The 19,596-nt window shown below is 40.9% G+C and overlaps 1 protein-coding gene across 1 annotated transcript in view; it reads right to left on the bottom strand.

Annotated features, from left to right (window-relative positions):
• DPH6 (diphthamine biosynthesis 6) overlaps positions 1-19,596 on the bottom strand; it is a 191,006-nt gene that overhangs the window by 104,147 nt on the left and 67,263 nt on the right. The window contains exons 9-12 of the mRNA XM_064147998.1: positions 15,764-15,921; positions 13,805-13,936; positions 10,744-10,873; positions 7,087-7,261 (exon numbers count right to left, since the gene is read on the bottom strand). Of these exons, the coding sequence (XP_064004068.1) occupies positions 7,087-7,261; positions 10,744-10,873; positions 13,805-13,936; positions 15,764-15,921 (595 nt within the window). The remainder of the gene's footprint in view (positions 1-7,086; positions 7,262-10,743; positions 10,874-13,804; positions 13,937-15,763; positions 15,922-19,596) is intronic.

Genomic DNA, 19,596 nt, shown 5'->3' with positions numbered 1-19,596 from the left:
AGTAAAAATCATAGGATCAGAGAATCATAGAATGGTTTGGGTTGGTCATCTAGTCCAACCCCTCTGCAGTCAGCAGGGACATTCTCCACTAGATCAGGTTGCCCAGAGCCCTGTCAAGCATAACCTTGAATATCTCCAGAGATGGGGCCCAACCATGTCCCTAAGCAATCTGTTACAGTGGTCCACCACCCTGATGGTAAAGAAAAATGTTCTCTTAGTTAAAGGAAAATGCTGAGATTATTTTTAAAGGTTATTTGCTATTAAGGAACTAAACAAAAATTCTCATGGATCTACAGAATAAGATTTTAAGCTACTCTGATTTTGGTAGCTCTGATTTATAGCTCTGAATTCTAAGCTTACCTGGGATTTCCAACAGCTATAGCACAGTGAATGCATAGCTTTCTAAACCAGCCAATTACAAACAGTGGAATACACCACATTGTCTTAAACTTGGAGTCAAATTTTGATCTGAAGGCAAACCCTAAGTCAGATGGAAAGTCACAGCCAAGGACTGAAGACATTGCAGTGTTAATATATATATATATATAAAAAGGAAGAAAGATAAATAATTAAAAAGAAAAAAAAGCAACATAAATAAAGCAAAATAATGGAAAATTGGAAAACTTTAAAATATTTTTTAAAAAAGAAAGAAAAAAGAGAAATACCTCCTTTTTTTACACTACATCTAAATACAAAGATGATGTTATGATGTTACTACCTCAGTGCAAAAGCTAGAGCACTTTTCCAGGATGCAGCAGAACTGAAATGTAGGGCCCCTACCTGAGGACACAAGGAACATTTCCCATTTCACAGGGATGCTGCATATATACCAAAAGCAGCCCAGACAGGAAGGTTACTCCAGCACTGCCCTGGGCAGGCCATTCCAATGTTTGAGAACCCTCTCTGTGAAAAAGTATTTCCTAGCATCTGGCCTGAACCTCCCCGGGCACAGCTTGGAACCATTTCCTCTGCTCCTGTCACTTGTCATCAAGGAACAGAGACTGCCCCCTCCTCACTCCAACCTCCCTTCAGGTTGCTGTAGAGAGTGATGAGGTCTCCCCTCTGCATCCTCTTCTCCAGACTGAATACCCCCAGTTCCCTCAGACCCGCCTCATAGTCCAGGTGCTCCAGGCCTTTCACCAGCCACATGTAGTAAAAGCAAAAACCACACATTTTGTCTAGTAAAACTGATCCTTAATGCTTCATCTTTCCTTAACTCACAGCAGCTATGAACACCTCGAAACCATTCCCTTAAGTCTGTATTTTTATTTGCCAAAGCTTTTTTGAGCTCATATATAAATGTGCACTTACTTGTGAAGCCCAGACACCTGCCTACTTGGAAGGTAACTGCAAATAGTTAAAAAATGAGATATCCACCATGTAAAAAAAAATCACTGCAATTCTCATCATAATGAGGATAAAGATTTGGAAAATGCAAATATGTGCTCACAGCTGTTTGTTTTCTCAATTTAGTTAGCATTTTCAAAATAATGCTATATTTTCCATGTAAACCATTTTTCATCTGCCCAATTACTAAGGATCTGGGTGTTGGGTTTTTTTTTCCTTCTCTACTATCAAAAATGATCATTTGTTTCTTTATTATAGCAGATAAAACATCCTTTCATTGTTTCAGCTCACAAGCTGTGCAGACACTACCCACTGTTCTTGCCTCCAGCACTTCACATTATTGGTGTATTATTTCATGCATGCCCTACTCTTTTATCAATTGCTTTTGAAGTAATGTTAATAGACTAGAAAATTGAGACATTTATGAAGTATAGGCAGTGTTTATGAAAAAATCCATAAAATATGACACAGGCAAGACAAGATAAAAGCAGCATTTTAATAGATTATGGCAAAGAGATCCTGTCAGAAGTTGACAACTGAGTCCTCTGAGATCACTAATTTTTATGGGATTAATTCTTTAGTATTAAAAATGAAGTTAAATGTCCTAATTAATCTGTAAATAGCACACCCAGAATTAAACCTTGTGGCCCTTCTTTGGCAGAGCAATACTTTCAAGCAACAATTTTAGAGTAATTACTTCAAACTGAAAAAAAACCCCAAACCTGAGGAGGATTATATTGTTAGATAAATGAACACTTGGATCAGACTTTATTCTGTCAATGAAGTAAGAACACAGCGCTGTTTGGAAAATACCTTTGTGTGGTAACTCCTGACTCTCAGCAAATGACAGAGCACTTGTTTTTAACCAGGCAACTTCACAGAATGGTCTGGGTTGGAAGGGACCTCCAAAGTCACCCAGTCCAGCCCCCTCTGCTGTCAGCAGCAACATCCTCACCTAGATCAAGTCGCCCAGAGCCCTGGTCCAGGGATGAGGCCCAAATCACCTCCCTGGGCACCCTGTTCCTGTGTTCCACCACCCTCATGGTGTAGAACTTGTTCCCAACATCCAATCTAAATCTGCTCTTCTCTAATTTGAAGCCATTGCCCCTCATTCTGTCACTACAGGTCTTTACTCTTCACTACAAAAATTCATGTAGGAATTTCAGTACAAACAAAGCAAAACTCTCATTCCTGATTTATGCAAGCCACAACAAAATAGAGGAAAAGAATGGATTACAAAGAAATACATCACAGAGACAGGACTTAGGATCGAATTAGTTAAAAGAAAAAAAAAATGTATTTGTTAAACTGCTTCCTGTCAAACCGTAACAAGGCATCAGGAAATATCTTATTAAACTGCCTAAATTAGCCAGAGATTTGAATGCTGAAAGCTATCAAGCTTTTAATATTCAGATCTTTCTCAATCCCTTATCTGTAAATGAGTTTGAATCTCCAGACTAAGAGCATAATCATAACAATTAGTCATTCTGTAACTAAGCAATAGGGTTTCAACTAATTTCACTGGAATAGTTCTTAACATTACCTCTGGTCTGTGAAACTGAAGATTTCATTCTTGCTTCTAATCTGGATTTTTTTTCATTCCCAGACACACCAATATTTTGCCGGTATGAAGTAATTTTAAATCAACTGATTTTTAAGTGTTTGTAAGCTACACAACACAGGAAGTTCCACTTCAACATGAGGATACTGTGAGGGTGACAGAGCACTGGAACAGGCTGTCCAGAGAGCTTGTGGAGTCTCCTCTGGAAACCTTCTATGCCACTCTGGATGCATTCCTGTGTGACCTGTCCTAGGTGATCCTGCTTTGGCAGGAGAGGTTGGACCAAATGATCTCTGAAGGTCCCTTCCAATGCCTAACATTCTGTGATATGTAAAATTTTCCATAGAAAACCCTTTCCAAGGTAATCATGCTAAAATATTCTTGCCAACAGCTGGTCCAGCCTTGTCCAGAACATAGCCCTAATGATGCTGCAGTGAAGAGGAAAAGCCTTAATGCATTCTGTGTGGAACATAATTCACTACAGGTCTCTGGAATAGTTCAGTAATTTTGATCAGTACTAATAGGTTAGGGGTTGAAAAGGACCTCAAAAGATCAAGACCAACCTCTCTGCTAGACCAGGACCACCTAGAGCAGGTCACACAGGAATGCATCCAGGCAGGTTTGGAATATCTCCAATGAAGGATACTCTACAACTTCTCTGGGCAACCTTTTCCAGGGCTCTGGCATCCTCATAGTGAAAAAGTTTTTCCTTATGTTCATGTGGAACCTCCTCTGCTCTAGCTTGCATCCATTGCCCCTTGCCCTATCACTGGACATCACTGGGAAGCACCTGGCTCTGTCCTCCCGATACACTGAATGTACACCTCATTTATGCACAGCTCTCTTTGTGACTTTGTGACCTCTCTGCCAGGAGGTCTGCTTGTTGGAACTAAGACAGAAGACCCTGCTGGGATGTACACCTACCAGTGAAAGACTTGGACTAGGCCTGTGAAATTGTCACTGGATCCAAGGAATGGTGATATCTTTTTCTGTTACTTCTTAACTCTCTCTTTTGCGCTCTCTATTTTTCCCTCTCCTCTTTCTTCCCATTTTCATTCTGGTCTGGTCCACCCAAGTGTCTCTAAGGTGCAGGTGACCAAGAATTTTCACTGGCTCTAACAAACCCAACTTATCAGCTGTTTGCTGCTGTTTCTCTTTAATTTTCTCCACGGGAATTATTGAACCTTAGCACAGCCCCCCACACTGCCCAGGGTTAGCTCAGGATATCAGGTCATGGCAGCTTGACATCCTGGCTATGCTCCCTGCCAGTTTCTCAGGCACCTGCTCACTGACAGAGCATGGGAAACTGAAAAAATGCTTAACTTAGGGTAAATTCTACTCAGCAATAATCAAAACATCATTGTATCATCAACAGCATTCTCACACTAAATTCCAAACACAGCACTGCACCAGCTACCAGGAATAAAATTAACTCTGTTCTAGCCAATACCAGAAATATGAGATAATATAATATACTGCCACTGAATCAGAAAAGGAAGAAATGGGAAGGAAGACAACAATCAACTTCTTAGCTGTATGCATGTGAAAAAGCAGTATCTTAAAACATCCATTTTATCTTTGAGCATCACACCATGGTTTTTTTTTTTTCAATCCTGGACTCACCAATAGGAATTTTCTGATATGTTTCTAGTTTCATCTTTCTTCAGCTGATGTTCTTAACAAGATGAATGTATTCCTTTAAATATGCATTTTGTTTAACAACTAAGCATGCTTTTGGAAAGTCAGTTGAAGTAGCCAGGTAATATTTCCTGGTGCACAAAACAGGTGAGGCTATTTCCAACACCACCTCCTCCTTAAAAACATCTGCTACAGATTGTGCACTACGTTCCATCAAACCATTTTCAGTTCCACTGCAAGGGAAGGAGCTATATCATTTTATGCAAGGAAACATTAGAACCACAGCAAGTATCACAGCCTGAAATCAGAAGGGTTGAGCCTTTATTCACAATATTTTCCCCCAAAGTACTCACCTGCTAATATTGCATGCCTTGATGATTGGAAAAATGAGAGGCAAAAATAATTTTGTGTGGTGAGTAAACAGAGAAATAAAGAACCCAACTTCATCGGTATCTGGATATTGGAATCAGAGACTAACGATACTCTTGTTGGAGGGTTTATGTTTGTGCTACTGGATTCAGACAGTGGAGATGAGAAAACTGAGAAAAAGATGCCTGAAGGATGGCTGAAACTGGGTTTTGGCATCTGTCATAAGAAATGAAGTCACAAAGAAAAGCTTAAAGGTTCAGCAGACATAATCAAGTCATGGATGCATATACGTTGGTATGTGTATAAAATGCATATATAGTACTAGATGGTACCACAATATATTCTGCTGTGGTAGGTTATTTGTTCATTTCCAGACAGAAAGACATTAAGAAACTTTGCCAAAACAAACTGTGAGTGTAAATAGGCTCTGGAACTCCAGTAACATACTAGAACATCTGGTACAAACACTGCCATCTACCCAAGCATTTTAGATATTTGTCATCACTGCTTCAGCTGCACAGGGCTTTATTTTTTCAATGAACTATGTTCATAGTTCATCAATGCTCAAAGAACACTCTCACAAACTAAATATTCATGGATGAGCTCTCAGGAAACATGTCACACACCAAACACTGCTTTGCACTGTATCTTCATGTTTAACTCCATAATGTTAGAAAGGAACAAGTTCTTAACCAGAACACTGGTGGAACACTGCAACAGGTTAGGGAGATAGTTGAGGCCCCATCCCTGAAGATATCCAAGGTCAGGGTTGACAAGGCTGTGAGCAACTTAATCTAGTGGAGGATGACCCTGCTGACTGCAGGGGTAGGGGGGTGGATTGGATGACCTTTGGTGATCTCTTCCAACCCAAACCATTCCCAGAGTGAATAGCCTGGAGAGTCTATGGTACCTCTATTAGAACATAGTCAGAATCATAAGATCATGGAATGGTTTGGCCTGGAAGGCACTGCCAAAGGTCATCTAGTCCAACCCCCCTGAAGTCAGCAGGGACATCCTCCACTAAATCAGGCTGCTCACAGCTTTCTCAAGGCTGACCTGGAATAGCTTCAAGGATGGGGCTTCAACTACCTCCTTGGGCAACCTGGACCACTGCTCCACCACGGTAAAGAATTTGCTCCTAACATCGAATATAAATCTCCCCTTCCCTCCAAACCATTGTCCCAGTCCTATCACTGCAGGTCTCTACAAACAGTTCCTTTGCAGATGTCTAGGCCCCCTTCAGGTACTGTCAGGCTGCTATTAGGTCTGCCCTGCAGCCTTCTCTTCTCCAGGCTGAACAACCCCAGCTGCCTCAGCCTGTCCCCCACAAGAGATTCCATGGGAACTCTGAAAAAAAACCCTACTCCTGAAGTTTTCTATGAAATGGTACAAAGACAGAAGCAAGTACAATTGCATGGCTGTTACACCATGAGTCTGCACACACAAAGAAGTTTGAAGACACTTAAACAGATGCCATAATATGTTGTTTAAATCACTTTGCACAACACAGTCATTTAGACTGTCCAACATATCACACAAGAGGAATATTGGTAAGAAAAGAGCAACAGACAAGGTGAGACTTCATCAGTTGTCAGAACACTACAATCTGGGCACTGTATTAGGAAAAAAAATCTTTCTATACAAAATTTTCCATGACACTTTATTACCTTCTTCCATATTCTTCCATGGTCATATTCTTCCTGTTCAGTTTGTTATTCATGGGAAAAAGGAACAGTTCTTAAACCTTGCTCCACTTTCAAATGGTTAAGCAATAACAAGAGCCTCAGGAGAGATTCCATTAAGTAAGCATTTGAGGATGGACTTATTTTAAAAGTCTGTATTTGCTCGCTTGAAATAAGCAAATTTACTTGGATTTTCCTAAACTGTGCTTGTATTTCAGGCTGCTAATAAAACCATTATTTGATCTAATAATAAAATCTTTCATCTGTCTTATGATGACAAAATTAACTACTGATGAAGGTTAAGATTATGTTTTGTTCTTAAGTTTTAAAAGAATACATTTTAAATGATCATTTAAAATTTCTTTTTCTTCTCTTACACATTTTCTTATGCATATTTAGGAGACTTATAGCTGTAGCCACTTCACACAGTATCACAGTATCATCAGTACACTGACATAAAATTCACACGAACTAATAAAGATTTCCTACCTTGATGGACTGACTGTAAGGTCCTATGCTAGCAGGTGCCCAGTGGGAGATGCTCTGCACATGCATGACCAACTTCTCACCACGTAACTCATTGTCTGCTGCAACATCACACTTGTGTGCAAGGCAGTCGATGCAAAAGAATACTTCATCAGGTAACAGGGTTTCCACACATACTCTGAAAGCACAGGAAAATACTTTTTTTTCAAACATAAAATTGGTTTGCATGAACTTTGAGCTTTTATTTTCCAAAGATTTTCATTTGGATACCCTACTTTTAAATTCTGTGAGGAACATCAACCAAAAGTTATGCTATCACAATAACATGCTGGCACCAACAATGTTGTCTCCTCTCCAAACAGTGATAAACTTGGGACTTTTGGCAAGATAATTTCCAGTATCAAGTTGGAACTGGCACCATAGCCAAAGTCTCTTTTCCATTTGGTTGTTTTTATCATGTGTATGACCTTATTGAGCACATTTAAGTTCATTTATTGAAAAGGCTTGACACACACCTCTAGAAATGCCAGGTCAGTAACACTAAGCAGCCTCCTGACTGAGTGTATCATTGTCCTATTCTTATCTCCACACATTTTCATTGATCTCCTTCCAGTGGCTGGATTAGAGTTTCAGGTTTCTAAAAAGCAGCATGTTATTGTTTCTTTGCACCCTTCTCATGTCTCATCAGGTAACATTAAGCAAGTTCACAGATGATAAGGAACTGGGGAGGGGCGTGGCTGACACCTGTCAGGCTGTGCTGCCATGCAACAGGATCTGGACAGGCTGAGAAGTGGCTGAAGGAGAATCTCAAGAAATTCAATAAGGACAAGTGCAGAGTCCTGCATCTGAGGAGGAACAACAGTAGGCACGAGTACAGTTTAGGAGTTGTCCTGCTGGAAAGTAGCTCCATGGAGAAAGATCTTGGAGTGCTGGTGGACAGCAAGATCTTCATGGACAGAAATGTGCCCTTGTGGCCAAGAGAGCCAATAGTATCCTGGAGTGCATCAGAAAAAGCATGTCCAGCAGGTCTAGGGAGGTTCCTCTCCCCCACCTGAAATATTGTGTCCATTTTTGGGCTCCCCAATTCAAGAGGGACAGGGACCAGAGTCCAATGGAGAGCTATGAGGATGACTGGAGGACTTGAACATCTCTTCCATGAAGAAAGGATGAGAGCCCTGGGGCTGTTTCGCCTTAGGATGAGAAGGCTGAGAAGGGATCTCATCAGTGTCAATAAATATCTGAGAGGTGGCTGTCAAGATGAAGGTGCCAGGCTATTTTTGGTGGTGTCCAGTGATACAACAAGGAACAACGGGTACAAGCCAGAACACAGGAGGTCAACATGAGGAGACACTTCTGTATGGTGACAGTGCACTGGAAATAGCTGCACAGAGGGGTTGTGGAGTTTCCTTCTCTGGAGACTTTCCAAGCCAACCTGGATGTGGTCCTGTATGACCTGCCCTAGGTGCTTCTGCTCTGGTAGGGGGATTGGACTCGCTCATCTCTGGAGGTCCCTTCCATCCCCTATCCATTCTGTGATTTTGTGGTATTTTCCTGTTGAAGCTTCAAATTTCATAATAGGGACACTTATGAGTGGATGGAAAATCTACTTAAACATTGATTTAAGAAGCTCACTATTTTTTTCTCCAAGGAAGACCAGGTGCCTAGATGGACAAACAGACAGTCCATTACATGTGGCCAGTGAAAAAGCAGAAGGTGTGTGTGTGGAAAACAGCATTCCAAAGTGTGGAGAATAATTATATTTGCAGTTCATGCATATGAAAGTAATTCAGCTTCATGCAGGAATCCAAGGGAAAAAAAAACCCACACACAAAAAAAAAAAACAAACCAAAACTTGTTGTCTTCATATATCATATAACATAATCATACAAATATTCTTTTCAGCTTACTTTTTTTCCCCTCCCCTTCTCCTCCATGTAAATACAGCATTTTTTCCTCATTACCATCATCATAAGCATGGATGAATGAATTTTCTGCCTGGGTTGGTAAATTTTCAAGACAATTTTGCAAATTTAGTGCAGATCTACACCCTTGAGTCAGTGCTTCCAGCATATTGCTTGTGAGAACTCTCACCACCAGGTCTCTGTGTAATGCAATGATGCAGTCATGCAAGCTGCTGGATAAAATTTCTTCTGGACACAATGCAACATAAGTTTGTTTGTTCCATAAAAATAACCATAAGCTGCTTTCCTGCATCTTCAGTGATTTTGTGTAGTTTGCAGCTGGGTTTAGATCCCTCCTCTGAAGGCATACACAACCAAGACTCCATCCCTCTGGGATTTAGTAATCTTGAGGTATAATCAGCATCTAAGAAGCATGCAATTGACCTCCAACATCATCCAGTCCAACTGTTAACACCACCACAGCCATTAAACTATGTCCCAAAACATCTACATAGTTCTTCAACTCCTCCAGGGATGGTGACTCCACCACCTCCTTGGGTAAAGGAAACATCTTCCTGTTCTCTCTTAAGTCTCTTTTGACACTAAAATAGTGTTGGAGAAGCTGAAAACATGATTAAATATATTACCTATAGTCTTTTGACTATTTGTTATGTTGCACTTCATATGCCTACATTAGACTTTGTTTTCTGCAATCAGAGCAACCTGTGTTAGCATCAGCAGAAGGCTTCAGTAAGGCTTTTGACACTGTCTCCTATAACATGCTTATAGGGAAGCTGCTGATGTATGGACTGGATGAGCCGACAAGTGGATTGAAAATTGGCTGAATGGCCAGGCCCAAAGGGCAGAGTTTAGTGGCACAAAGTCATGCAGTAATTAGTGGTGCACCCCAAAAGTCTATACTGGGTCCAATCCTGTTCAACACAGAATCACAGAATTGTTTGGGTTGGAAGAGACCTCCAAAGGTCACTTGTTCCAACCCCCCTCAGTAAGCAGGGACATCCTCCACTAGATCAAGTTGCTCAGAACCTTGAACATCTTGTTAATAATGTGGCTGCTGAATCAGAATGGCAAGTTTGAAGATTATACAACACTGAGAGGAATGGCTGATACACAAGGGGTTTGTGCTGCCGTCCAGATAGATCTCAGCAGGCTGGGGAAACAGGCACTCAGGAACTTCAGGAAGTTCAACAAGGGGAAGTTGAAAGTCCTGCACCTAGGCAGGAACAAACCCTGTTGTCCACTTTATTCTGGGGGTCGACTGGGTCGAAAACAGGTTGGCAGAGAAAGACTTGCAGGTTCCTAATGGACATCAAGTTGAACAGCAGTCAGCAACGTGCCTTTGTAGCAAAGACAGCTGACGATATTCTAGCTGCATTCAGGAAGCATTGCTATAGCAGGACAAGGAAGGCAATCAGAGAAGACAGGCTAATAAAATGCCACCAAGACAGGAGAATTGTCAGTTCAGTCAAGTCACAAAGCAGAACTGAGACTTGCAAACAATAGATTATTCGTCTGTAAATTCACAGGGGGTGAGGGGCATTTCTAAACCTTACAGTATGTATAAAGGACAATTTCCAACTCTAGTATTTTTGAGTTGAGTAACCCTGAAAAAGCAGAAAAAGTCTCTACTGAGTCTGTGAGCCACAAACATTTGGAACAAACCTTCATAAATATGGTAAAAATAATTCAGTGTATTACAGTGTATCATAAATATACTACAGCAGCAGTCGAAGCCTACCTTGCTGGTGGACACAAATCAAATTCTGCCACATAAATTGAATTTATAACACTGAAATCTTCCATGCTCTTCACATACAGATGAACCAAAATAATATCCTTCAGTTGCAATCCCTCTGAAGTCATATTAGCTGCAGGATAAAAACAACACAGCTTTGAAAAGTCAAAACATCTTAAACGTGTGTAGAAAGACATCTTAGGCATCAGTAAAACCAACTGGTGATAATATAACAGTTGTCTAAACATGACTGAAGTCTCTGTAACTCACTTCCTTTCTCCATGTACTAGTTTATTTTTCCCCATTAAATTCTTTCTCCCGTTAGCTTTCCAAATAGACAGAACCAGAATCTAAATAACTTTTATCCACTCTGAACAGTGATGGATTCTTGCCCCAAGAAGCCATGTCATGCATTAATACATGTAGATATGTTACAGTCCAAATTACTTCTATCCCTAAGTATTATTATCTTGTTTTTTGGGGGTGTTTTTTATTGTTTCAATCTATGGTAGCTAATAATCTATAAAAGACTTTGAATCATAAAAGTACAGCACTGGAAGGGTCAAAAAGAGGTTCTATAGTGCATTACCCTCTTCAAAGAAAAGATCAAATATTTATATGCTCTTCCAGAGGGATGCCTGTCTAAGCTGTTTTTAAAAACCCTCCCTGAAATAATAATCTCTGCATTAACACAAGAGTTACAAATGGCAAGAGAGATGAGAGGAAACCGAAGTGACCACATGAGAAATGAAGGGAAGATGAGAGCAAAGGAAAGTTCAAGCAGACAGTTAAAGATATTGGAAAGGCAAGATCTTCTGAATGTGCATGCATAAAAGATTCCAGCCACAGCACTGAAGACGAATGTGTTACTCTTAGTATTAGAGCAAGAGCCATGGATCAGTTGTGCAGTGTGGCCATTCTGTAACTTACAAGCAATAGAAACTAAGTGACAAAAAAATAAATATAGAACGTATATAATAACAGTCCCATCTGACCTGACTTAAATGAGACCAGTAAAGCTCTTCTCAGTGTAACTTTGTGGATCTTGTTTTTAATCTTACTGTGTGTACCTGCATACACCTCTGTATATGCTTTCCAGTAGCAAAGATCCCAGAGACCCCTTTAACCTACACCAGTCTGTGATTCTGTGAATCTCTGCTGCCTGTTGCCTTAAAGAGAAACAAGCAGTTTGTGTCAAACTCTCCTACTCTTTTGAATGCAGTTTAGGAGCTGGCACACTTCCATAGAGTTTGGTCACGCTGGAAGTGAATTTTATTCTAAAAGAACAATCTCATGTATCAGTATAGGTTGGGAACTGACCTGCTGGAGAGCAGCGCAAGGGAAAGGGACCTGGGGGTCCTGGAATACAGGAGGATGACCATGCGCCAGCAATGTGCTCTTGTGACCAAGAATGCAAATAGCATCCTGGGGTGTATTAGAAGGACTGTGGTTAGGAGGTCAAGAAAGGTTCTTCTCCACCTCTACTCTGCCCTGGTAAGGCCACATCTGGAACACAGTGCCCAGTTCTGGGTTACTCGGTTCAATGACCTCAGGGAACTGCTTGAGAGAGTCCAGTGTAGAGCCACAAAGATACTGAAGGCAGTGGAACATCTCTCTGCCGAGGAAAGGCTGAGGCAGATGGGGACTCTTTAGCTTGGAGAAGAGGAGCCTGAGTTTGAGACCTTATGTGAAGAGCAGTGTCAGGAGGATCAGTCAGGCTCTGCTCAATGATGGATAGGCTGAGGGAGCTGGGACTGTTCAGCCTAGAGAAGAGAAGATTCTGGTGGGACCTGAGAGCTGCCTTCCAATACCTGAAGGGATCTTACAGGAAGGCTACAGAGGGACTTTTCATCAGAGTATCTAGTAATAGAGCAATGTGAAATGATTTGAAGCTGAGGGAGAGCAGGGTTGGACTGGATCTTAGGAAGAAGTTCTTCAGTATGGGGATGGTGAGACTCTGGAATAGGCCACCCATGGAGGCTGTGGACACCTCCTCCCTCAGAGTGTTCAAGGCCAGGCTGGATGAGGCCTTGAGCAGACAAGTCTAGTCAAGAAGTCTCCCTGTCCATGGTGTAGATGTTGGAATAAATGATCTCTGAGGTCCCTTCCAACCTGAGCTATTCTAGGATTCTATGATAATGTCTAGTAACAAATGTCCATTTCTGAATCCTTTTGGTAGCACTTCTCCCCTTGAGATGTGACTGAAGAGATTAAAAGGATGGTGTTTATTGCATTCTCACAGCACTGAAGAGTGAAGGGAGGTTTGACCAGATGGCCTTTGGAGGCCCCTTCCAACCCAACACATTCTGTGATTCTATGACATGCTAAATGTAATTTTTTATAAGAGAATACCTCATGCAAATTCAGGAACAGGAATGTGAGCCTACTCATTCAGATACTAAAAATTACTTCCATTTTTATGAATGAAGCCTGTATAAGCAAGCTTTAAAATTTAGAATTGAAAAAAACCCAACAAACCAAACCCACCAAACATAACACAACAAACTGCAAACCAAAAATATGAATATTTTATTTAAAACTCCATTATATTGGAACGGAGAGACTGTAAGGAAACCCAGATTTCATGATTCCCAAGACAGCAATTTCTCCTTTACATTAAGAATATAAAGGAGATTTACTACTACTGACCTAATCCTGGATGCCAGAAATGTGCAACAGCTTTCTAGAAGACTTAATTTAAAATTATGGTAGCTGCAAAAGTGTGTTAGCAAGTAGACAGCATCCACAGCACACATGCAGGCTCACACAGAGTATAAATTGCAAGAAAGCTATAAAGCAAGTTATAAAGTGAGTAAGCAGTGTGGAAAGTGTTGTTACAGTGGTATGAACACTATTCTGGCTTTCTAAGGTCTTCAAAAGCCAGACAAATTATGACATGTTCAATACTAAAGCTGGCAGATTTGATATCAGTGATTTGAATCAAATATGTAACGAGCTGGTGAACTGAAAACCACAACATTTAGAGTTCTATAACCACACAATGCAGATTCTTACCTAATAGCAGTTAAATAACAGTCTAGTTAACAACATATAATGCACTAACCTTGGAGAGAAGAAAATGCTTCCCTCACTGCTTCTTGTGGACTTTTGCCTCTCGATGGATGGAAGTGAGCAGTGATACCTGAAAACCACTGGTAACCACTCACAGATCTTCCTGACTTTTCAAACTTCTTATCTATAGGCAGTGAAAAATATCACCATGATTATAATAAAGAAAGATTAAAGATTATCTTAGAATATATTTTAAATTAATAAGAACTGCAGGGAAAAAAATCAAGCTGTAAAAACATCTCCAAAAATATTTTAGACCAAACAGATATAAAGCAAACCCCTAAAGCAGGTGTGCTGGTAGCAAAGATTCCAAATGCTACATGACAAATCCTTCTGCAACACCTTCAGAAAATACACCTGCAAGTAGCATTTAGTTGAGAATTCCAGTGCTTTATGCCCTGCTAGCCTTTTACAATGATTTTCTCTGCTCTGATACAGATCTGGTGCAAGAGAGAACAAAAGAGAGTAATTTATGAGAAGAGTCTAAGTGACACAGAGCCAGATTTTCAAATTTAGATGTGAAATTTTAATGGAAGTTAGGTGTTTAACATGGTTCTAATTGTCTTAGCAAATGCAACACATCTTCTGATATTTTTTAACACCCTACTAGGCACTTAGCCATGATCAAGAGCTTAAATGTCACTCAGTACCAAGCATCATTACACTATGGAATTTAGTATAATCAAGGAATCATTGAAATGGTTGGGTTCAAAGAGACCTTCAAAGATCATCTAGTCCAACCCACTTCAGTCAGTAGGGACATCCTGCACTGGACCTAGTTGCTTAGAGCTTTGCAAACCCTGACCTGCAATAGTTCCAGGGATGGGGCCTCAACTGCCTCTCTGGGAAACTTGCTGCAGAATTCTAGCATCCTCATGCTAAAGAACATGTTCCTAACACCCAATATAAATCTCCTCTAATTTCAAACCATTTCCACTTGTTCTATCACTGCAGGCTTTTGCAAACAGTCCCTCTGCAGCCTTCTTGTACCCCTTTCAGATATTGGCAGCCTGCTATTAGGTCTCCTTGGAGCCTTCTCTCCTCCAGGCTGAACAACTCCATCTCCCTCAGCCTGTCCTCATACCAGAGGTGTTCCAGCCCCCTGGCCATTTTCCTGGCCCTCCTCTGGACCCACTCCATCAGGTCCATGTCCTTCCTGTGCATGTCATCCTGATGCTGCTTTGATGATGACCAACTCATAGACTATGTAACCAAGTTGAATGATTTAATTCTGTATTTCTTTTTAGAGTTTGCTTTTTTACCTGTAGTTTAAAAACAATACGGTATGGGTATAGGTGTGGTTAGACCTTTTAAATACAACTCCATCTGTCCACTCAAATGAGTATAGAGAAGAGAAGGCTGAGAGAGGATCTTACTAATGTGTCTAAATACCTGAGGGGTGGGTGTCAAGATGAAGGTGCCAGGCTCTTTTCAGTGGTGCCCAGCGCTAGGACAAGAAACAATAGGTACAAGCTAGAACACAGGAGGTTCCACCTCAACATGATGACACACTTCTGTACGAGCAGGCTGATGGAACCCTGGAAGAGGCAGGCTGCTCAGAGAGGCTGGATGCATTCCTGTGCATCCTGCCCTGGGGATTCTGCTTCGGCAGGGGTGTTGGATTCAGTGATCTCTGGAGGTCTCTTCCAATCCCTAACATTCTGTGGTTCTATGATTCTGTATTATAGCAATTTCATTCACATAAATGTGTGGGGTTTGTAAAAAAACAAAAAACCCCAACAAGTTATGCTCTTACAAATAACTTTAAATGGTTTGTTACTACATATCTGCTGCTTCCTATTAAAAAACCACATTGTAGCAGGATACTTTTTTTTCAGAGTGGTTATTAAGGGTCACAAACATTCTTTTTTGGAGTGTATTATAGTAATTAACAACATACTCCACCAAGAAATCAATACTATTTTTCTGAACAAAGCCATGCAAGACTCACTAAAATCCAGAGATTTCTGTTTCGAAGACTTCCAGGTGACAGGAATGTCTCCCTGTGGTTTGTCCTCTTCTGACAAAGGGAAAATATCATTGTTGCTGCAGCTCATCTCACAAGAACACCTGCGAACCATAAATGCACCTGAAGCTTCTTCCTGTTTGAGACAAACATTTTAAAATAAGCAAGTGAAGTGCAAGGCAGCAGTGTGAAATCAGCAGTTTATCATTCAAATTTGTTATTTCAATTTCAGAAATACTGTATTTCTACAGGTAGATAAGTTTAGATCAATTCATGGAAGAACAGCATTAGAATTTCTCACTATTTGGACCGCAGAATCTGGCAGAATCACAGAATGGTTTGGGTTGGAAGAGACCTCCAAAGGTCATCCAGTCCAACTCCCCTGCAGTCAGCAGGGACATCCCTCACTAGATCAGGTTGTTCAGAGCCTTCTTGAGTCTCACCTTGACTGCCTCCAGGGATGAGGCCTCAACTACCTCTCTAGGCAACCTACTTTCATGGTAGAATGCAATGTGCTTCTGCTGACACATCAAATAGAATTAAAATACTGACTTAATAGTATGAAAAGACAACAAAATACATAAAGGCAATTATATACAGTATCAATTCAGTGGGAAAAAAGGGACAAAAGCAATTTGATCATTACTGCAGTTATTGAACACCTGTAATGGAGCAAAAGACCAACAGGAATATTGCTGAACTTTGTGGAACCTTGAATGAATGCAGTCCACATTAAAAAAAAGCAAAACCAGAAAAAAAACAATAAAAGCAAAACCAAAACGGTGAGGGTGACAAGAGCCCTGGAGCAGGCTTTGCAGAGAGACGACGGAGTCTCCTTCTCTGGAGACTTTCCAAGCCAACCTGGATGTGTTCCTGTGTGACCAACCCTAGGTGATCCTGCTCTGACAGGCAGGTTGGACTTGATGATCTCTGGAGGTCTGTTACAATACCTGGCAGTTTGTGATTCTGTGATTCTTTCCAAATGCTTTATTCTTAGGCCAAGGAAAAGTACTCAGGACACATTTTAAAGCAAACTCTCCAAGCAGAAATCATACTGACAAATTTTCCAAAATTACCTGTTCATTATACTCATTATATTTTCAACAAGTCAGGTAATTATAGCATACCTTTGATTTTTTTCATTATTATCACTATTTCTTAAGTTTCAGAGCAATCTGAGCAATTCATCTGATTTTCCATGGCAGCCTAGTCTGCAGAGAATGTTGACTTTGGTATCACTAGCTTGGTTAATACTACTTATCTTCATCTAAATAAAATAGGAATGATGTCAGAATTTATCCATAAACCTTAACCAAACATCACTGCATGCTGTAACTGCAGATTTTATTGGTTAACTTTATGCTCAAAGTTCTCAACTTTCCTACAGTGTCTAAACTATGTACTTTACTGCAGGGTTCTTAAATACTAACTTCACAAAAAATAATGCTAAATCAGAAAAAATAAAGATAAGAAGTTGCCAAATATGAAGCCTTTGGCAATCCTTAATCTGGTGGAGGAGAAGCTGGACATGAGCCAACAATGTCCTCTTTCATCACAGAAGGCCAGTGGTATCCTGGGCTGCATCAAAAGCAGCATGGCCATAGATAGAGAGATCACAAAATCACAGAATCACGGAACCTCAGAGGTTGGAAGGAACCTTCAGAGATCTCCGAGTCCAACCCCTCTGTCAAGGCAGGATCCCCTAGAGTGGTCTGCACAGGAATACATCCAGGCAGGTTTTGAAAGTCTCCAGAGAAGGAGATTCCACCACCTCTCTGGGCAGCCTGCTCCAGGGCTCTGTCACCTCACGTTGAGGCAAAACCTTCTGTTCCAGTTTGTAGCTGTTGTTCCTTTTGTTATTGCTGCTGACCACCAAAAAGAGATTGGCCCCCCCCTCAGATATTTATAGACATTGATGAGATTTCCTCTCAGCCTTCTCCTCTCCAGACTCTCTCCTTTGGTGAGACCTCACCTGGAGTACTGTGTCCAGCTCTGGAGCCCTCAAAACAGCAAGGACATGGACCTGATAGAGTGGGTCCAGAGAAAGGCCATAAGAATGATCAGGGGAATGGAACATCTCTGGTATGAGGACAGGCTGAGGGAGATGAGGTTGTTCAAAATCCATACTACATCTTTGCCACACTTCACTTAGGCCAAAACTTCACACAAGAACCAATATCCCAGGCCTAAATGCCACCTCCAACTACCATGCCTTTCTACCTCCATACCAAAATCCATTTGTGACACAGCACAAAATTCAGCTTGGCAGCTCCAAGCCCAATAAGTGTCTGGGCCTAATTGGCAACATCACCAAGGCTGATCAGGCCAGTGGCCAGGCATTGGATTGGGCTGCCCAGGGAGGTGGTTGAGTCCCCAATCCTGGATGTGTTTAAAAGTCATTCGGATGTGGTGCTCAGGGATAGGGTTTAGGGTGCACCTTGTAGAGTAGGGATGGACTTGGTGATCCTGAGGGGATTTTCCAACAGGAATGTTTCTATGATTCTGTGATTATCTCCCCACCAGGGAAATAAGAACCCACTCATCCTTCCTGGGAGCAGAGAGAAAGGGCGAAGGGGAAGAAAACAGATTTTTTTAGCCAAATTTATAGGGATGCAAGACTTATGGGTATGAAATACAAAGATTACATTTCCTGGTACACCTCCTGTACCTTACTGGCTTCTGAAGGTCTGTAAGGTCTTAAAGGCTCATAGGCTCAAATGGCCACAACGAGGGGCAGTGGTTTGAAATGAGAGGAGATTGAGATTGGACATTAGGAACAATGTCTGTATCATGAGGGTGGTGGCACACTGGAACAGGTTGCCCAGGGAGGTAGTCGAGGATCCATCCCTGGAGATATTCAAGGTGAGGCTCAAGAAGGCTCTGAACAACCTGATCTACTGGAGGATGTCCCTGCTAACTGCAGGATGATTGGGCTAGATGACCTTTGGAGTTTCCTTTCAACCCAAATCATTCTATTCTGTGATATGGACTGAAAACTGCTGAATATTTAATTTAGCTCAGAAATCAGTGTCATATCTATAGAATTTCCATGCAGAATATCTATGGAAGAGGATTACACTGTGAATCACCAAAAAGACATCTGAAGTTTGACCTTCTACATTCTCTGCTTTTTAACAATTAGCTCCCATTAAGGTGCAAATAAAATTATCAATATAAAAAACTACTAATGAAATCTGGATATAGAAATGAAAATGAGTATTTTTTTCTTTCCTTTGAAAATGTGATTTAGCTTCTTGAAAAGACAAAAACAGGGAGGGGAAAGGAGGTGGAAAAGTATGGTGTGCATCAGAAGTCTGCAGCTTTATACTGATATTTGACTTCACTGGAGAGTTAAGTTAAAGCAGTGTCTTTGGAATTTCTCAGGAAGGGCTAAATTACGGAAAGGTCATTACCTGTAAGAGGAAACTAAGCTCTGCTGTCTCTAAAAGGGCTCAGAGGGAGTTTTATAAGCTCTGTAAACACCAAAACTATGTTCTAAAAGGGCCTGATGTTCTTTGATTGGATCTCATTTTATTCATTCTTCTAAGAAAGGCAGGAAAGTCAAGGCAATAACCTACTTTACGTGTGTCAGTTGTACAAGAGGTTAAAAGAAGTCAACTATAAGAGCCTAAAGATGAAAACTGCAGTTTAGCACAAACAGGATATGCATTCCAACACTGCAACATGCAAGCATCTAACAGCATCTCTACCACGCCACCTCTGACTACTATCAGATGATATATTCTGCTCTTATCCACAGGGCTGCTTGATAGCCTCTAACTATTCAGCTGTGATATAAATAAACAAGTACACAAATC

Source organism: Pogoniulus pusillus, chromosome 1 (genome assembly GCF_015220805.1).
Source record: "Pogoniulus pusillus isolate bPogPus1 chromosome 1, bPogPus1.pri, whole genome shotgun sequence".
NCBI classification, from domain to species: domain Eukaryota; kingdom Metazoa; phylum Chordata; class Aves; order Piciformes; family Lybiidae; genus Pogoniulus; species Pogoniulus pusillus.
The sequence above is the reverse complement of the archived record's forward strand: the minus strand, read 5'-3'. Positions and strand labels throughout refer to the sequence as shown.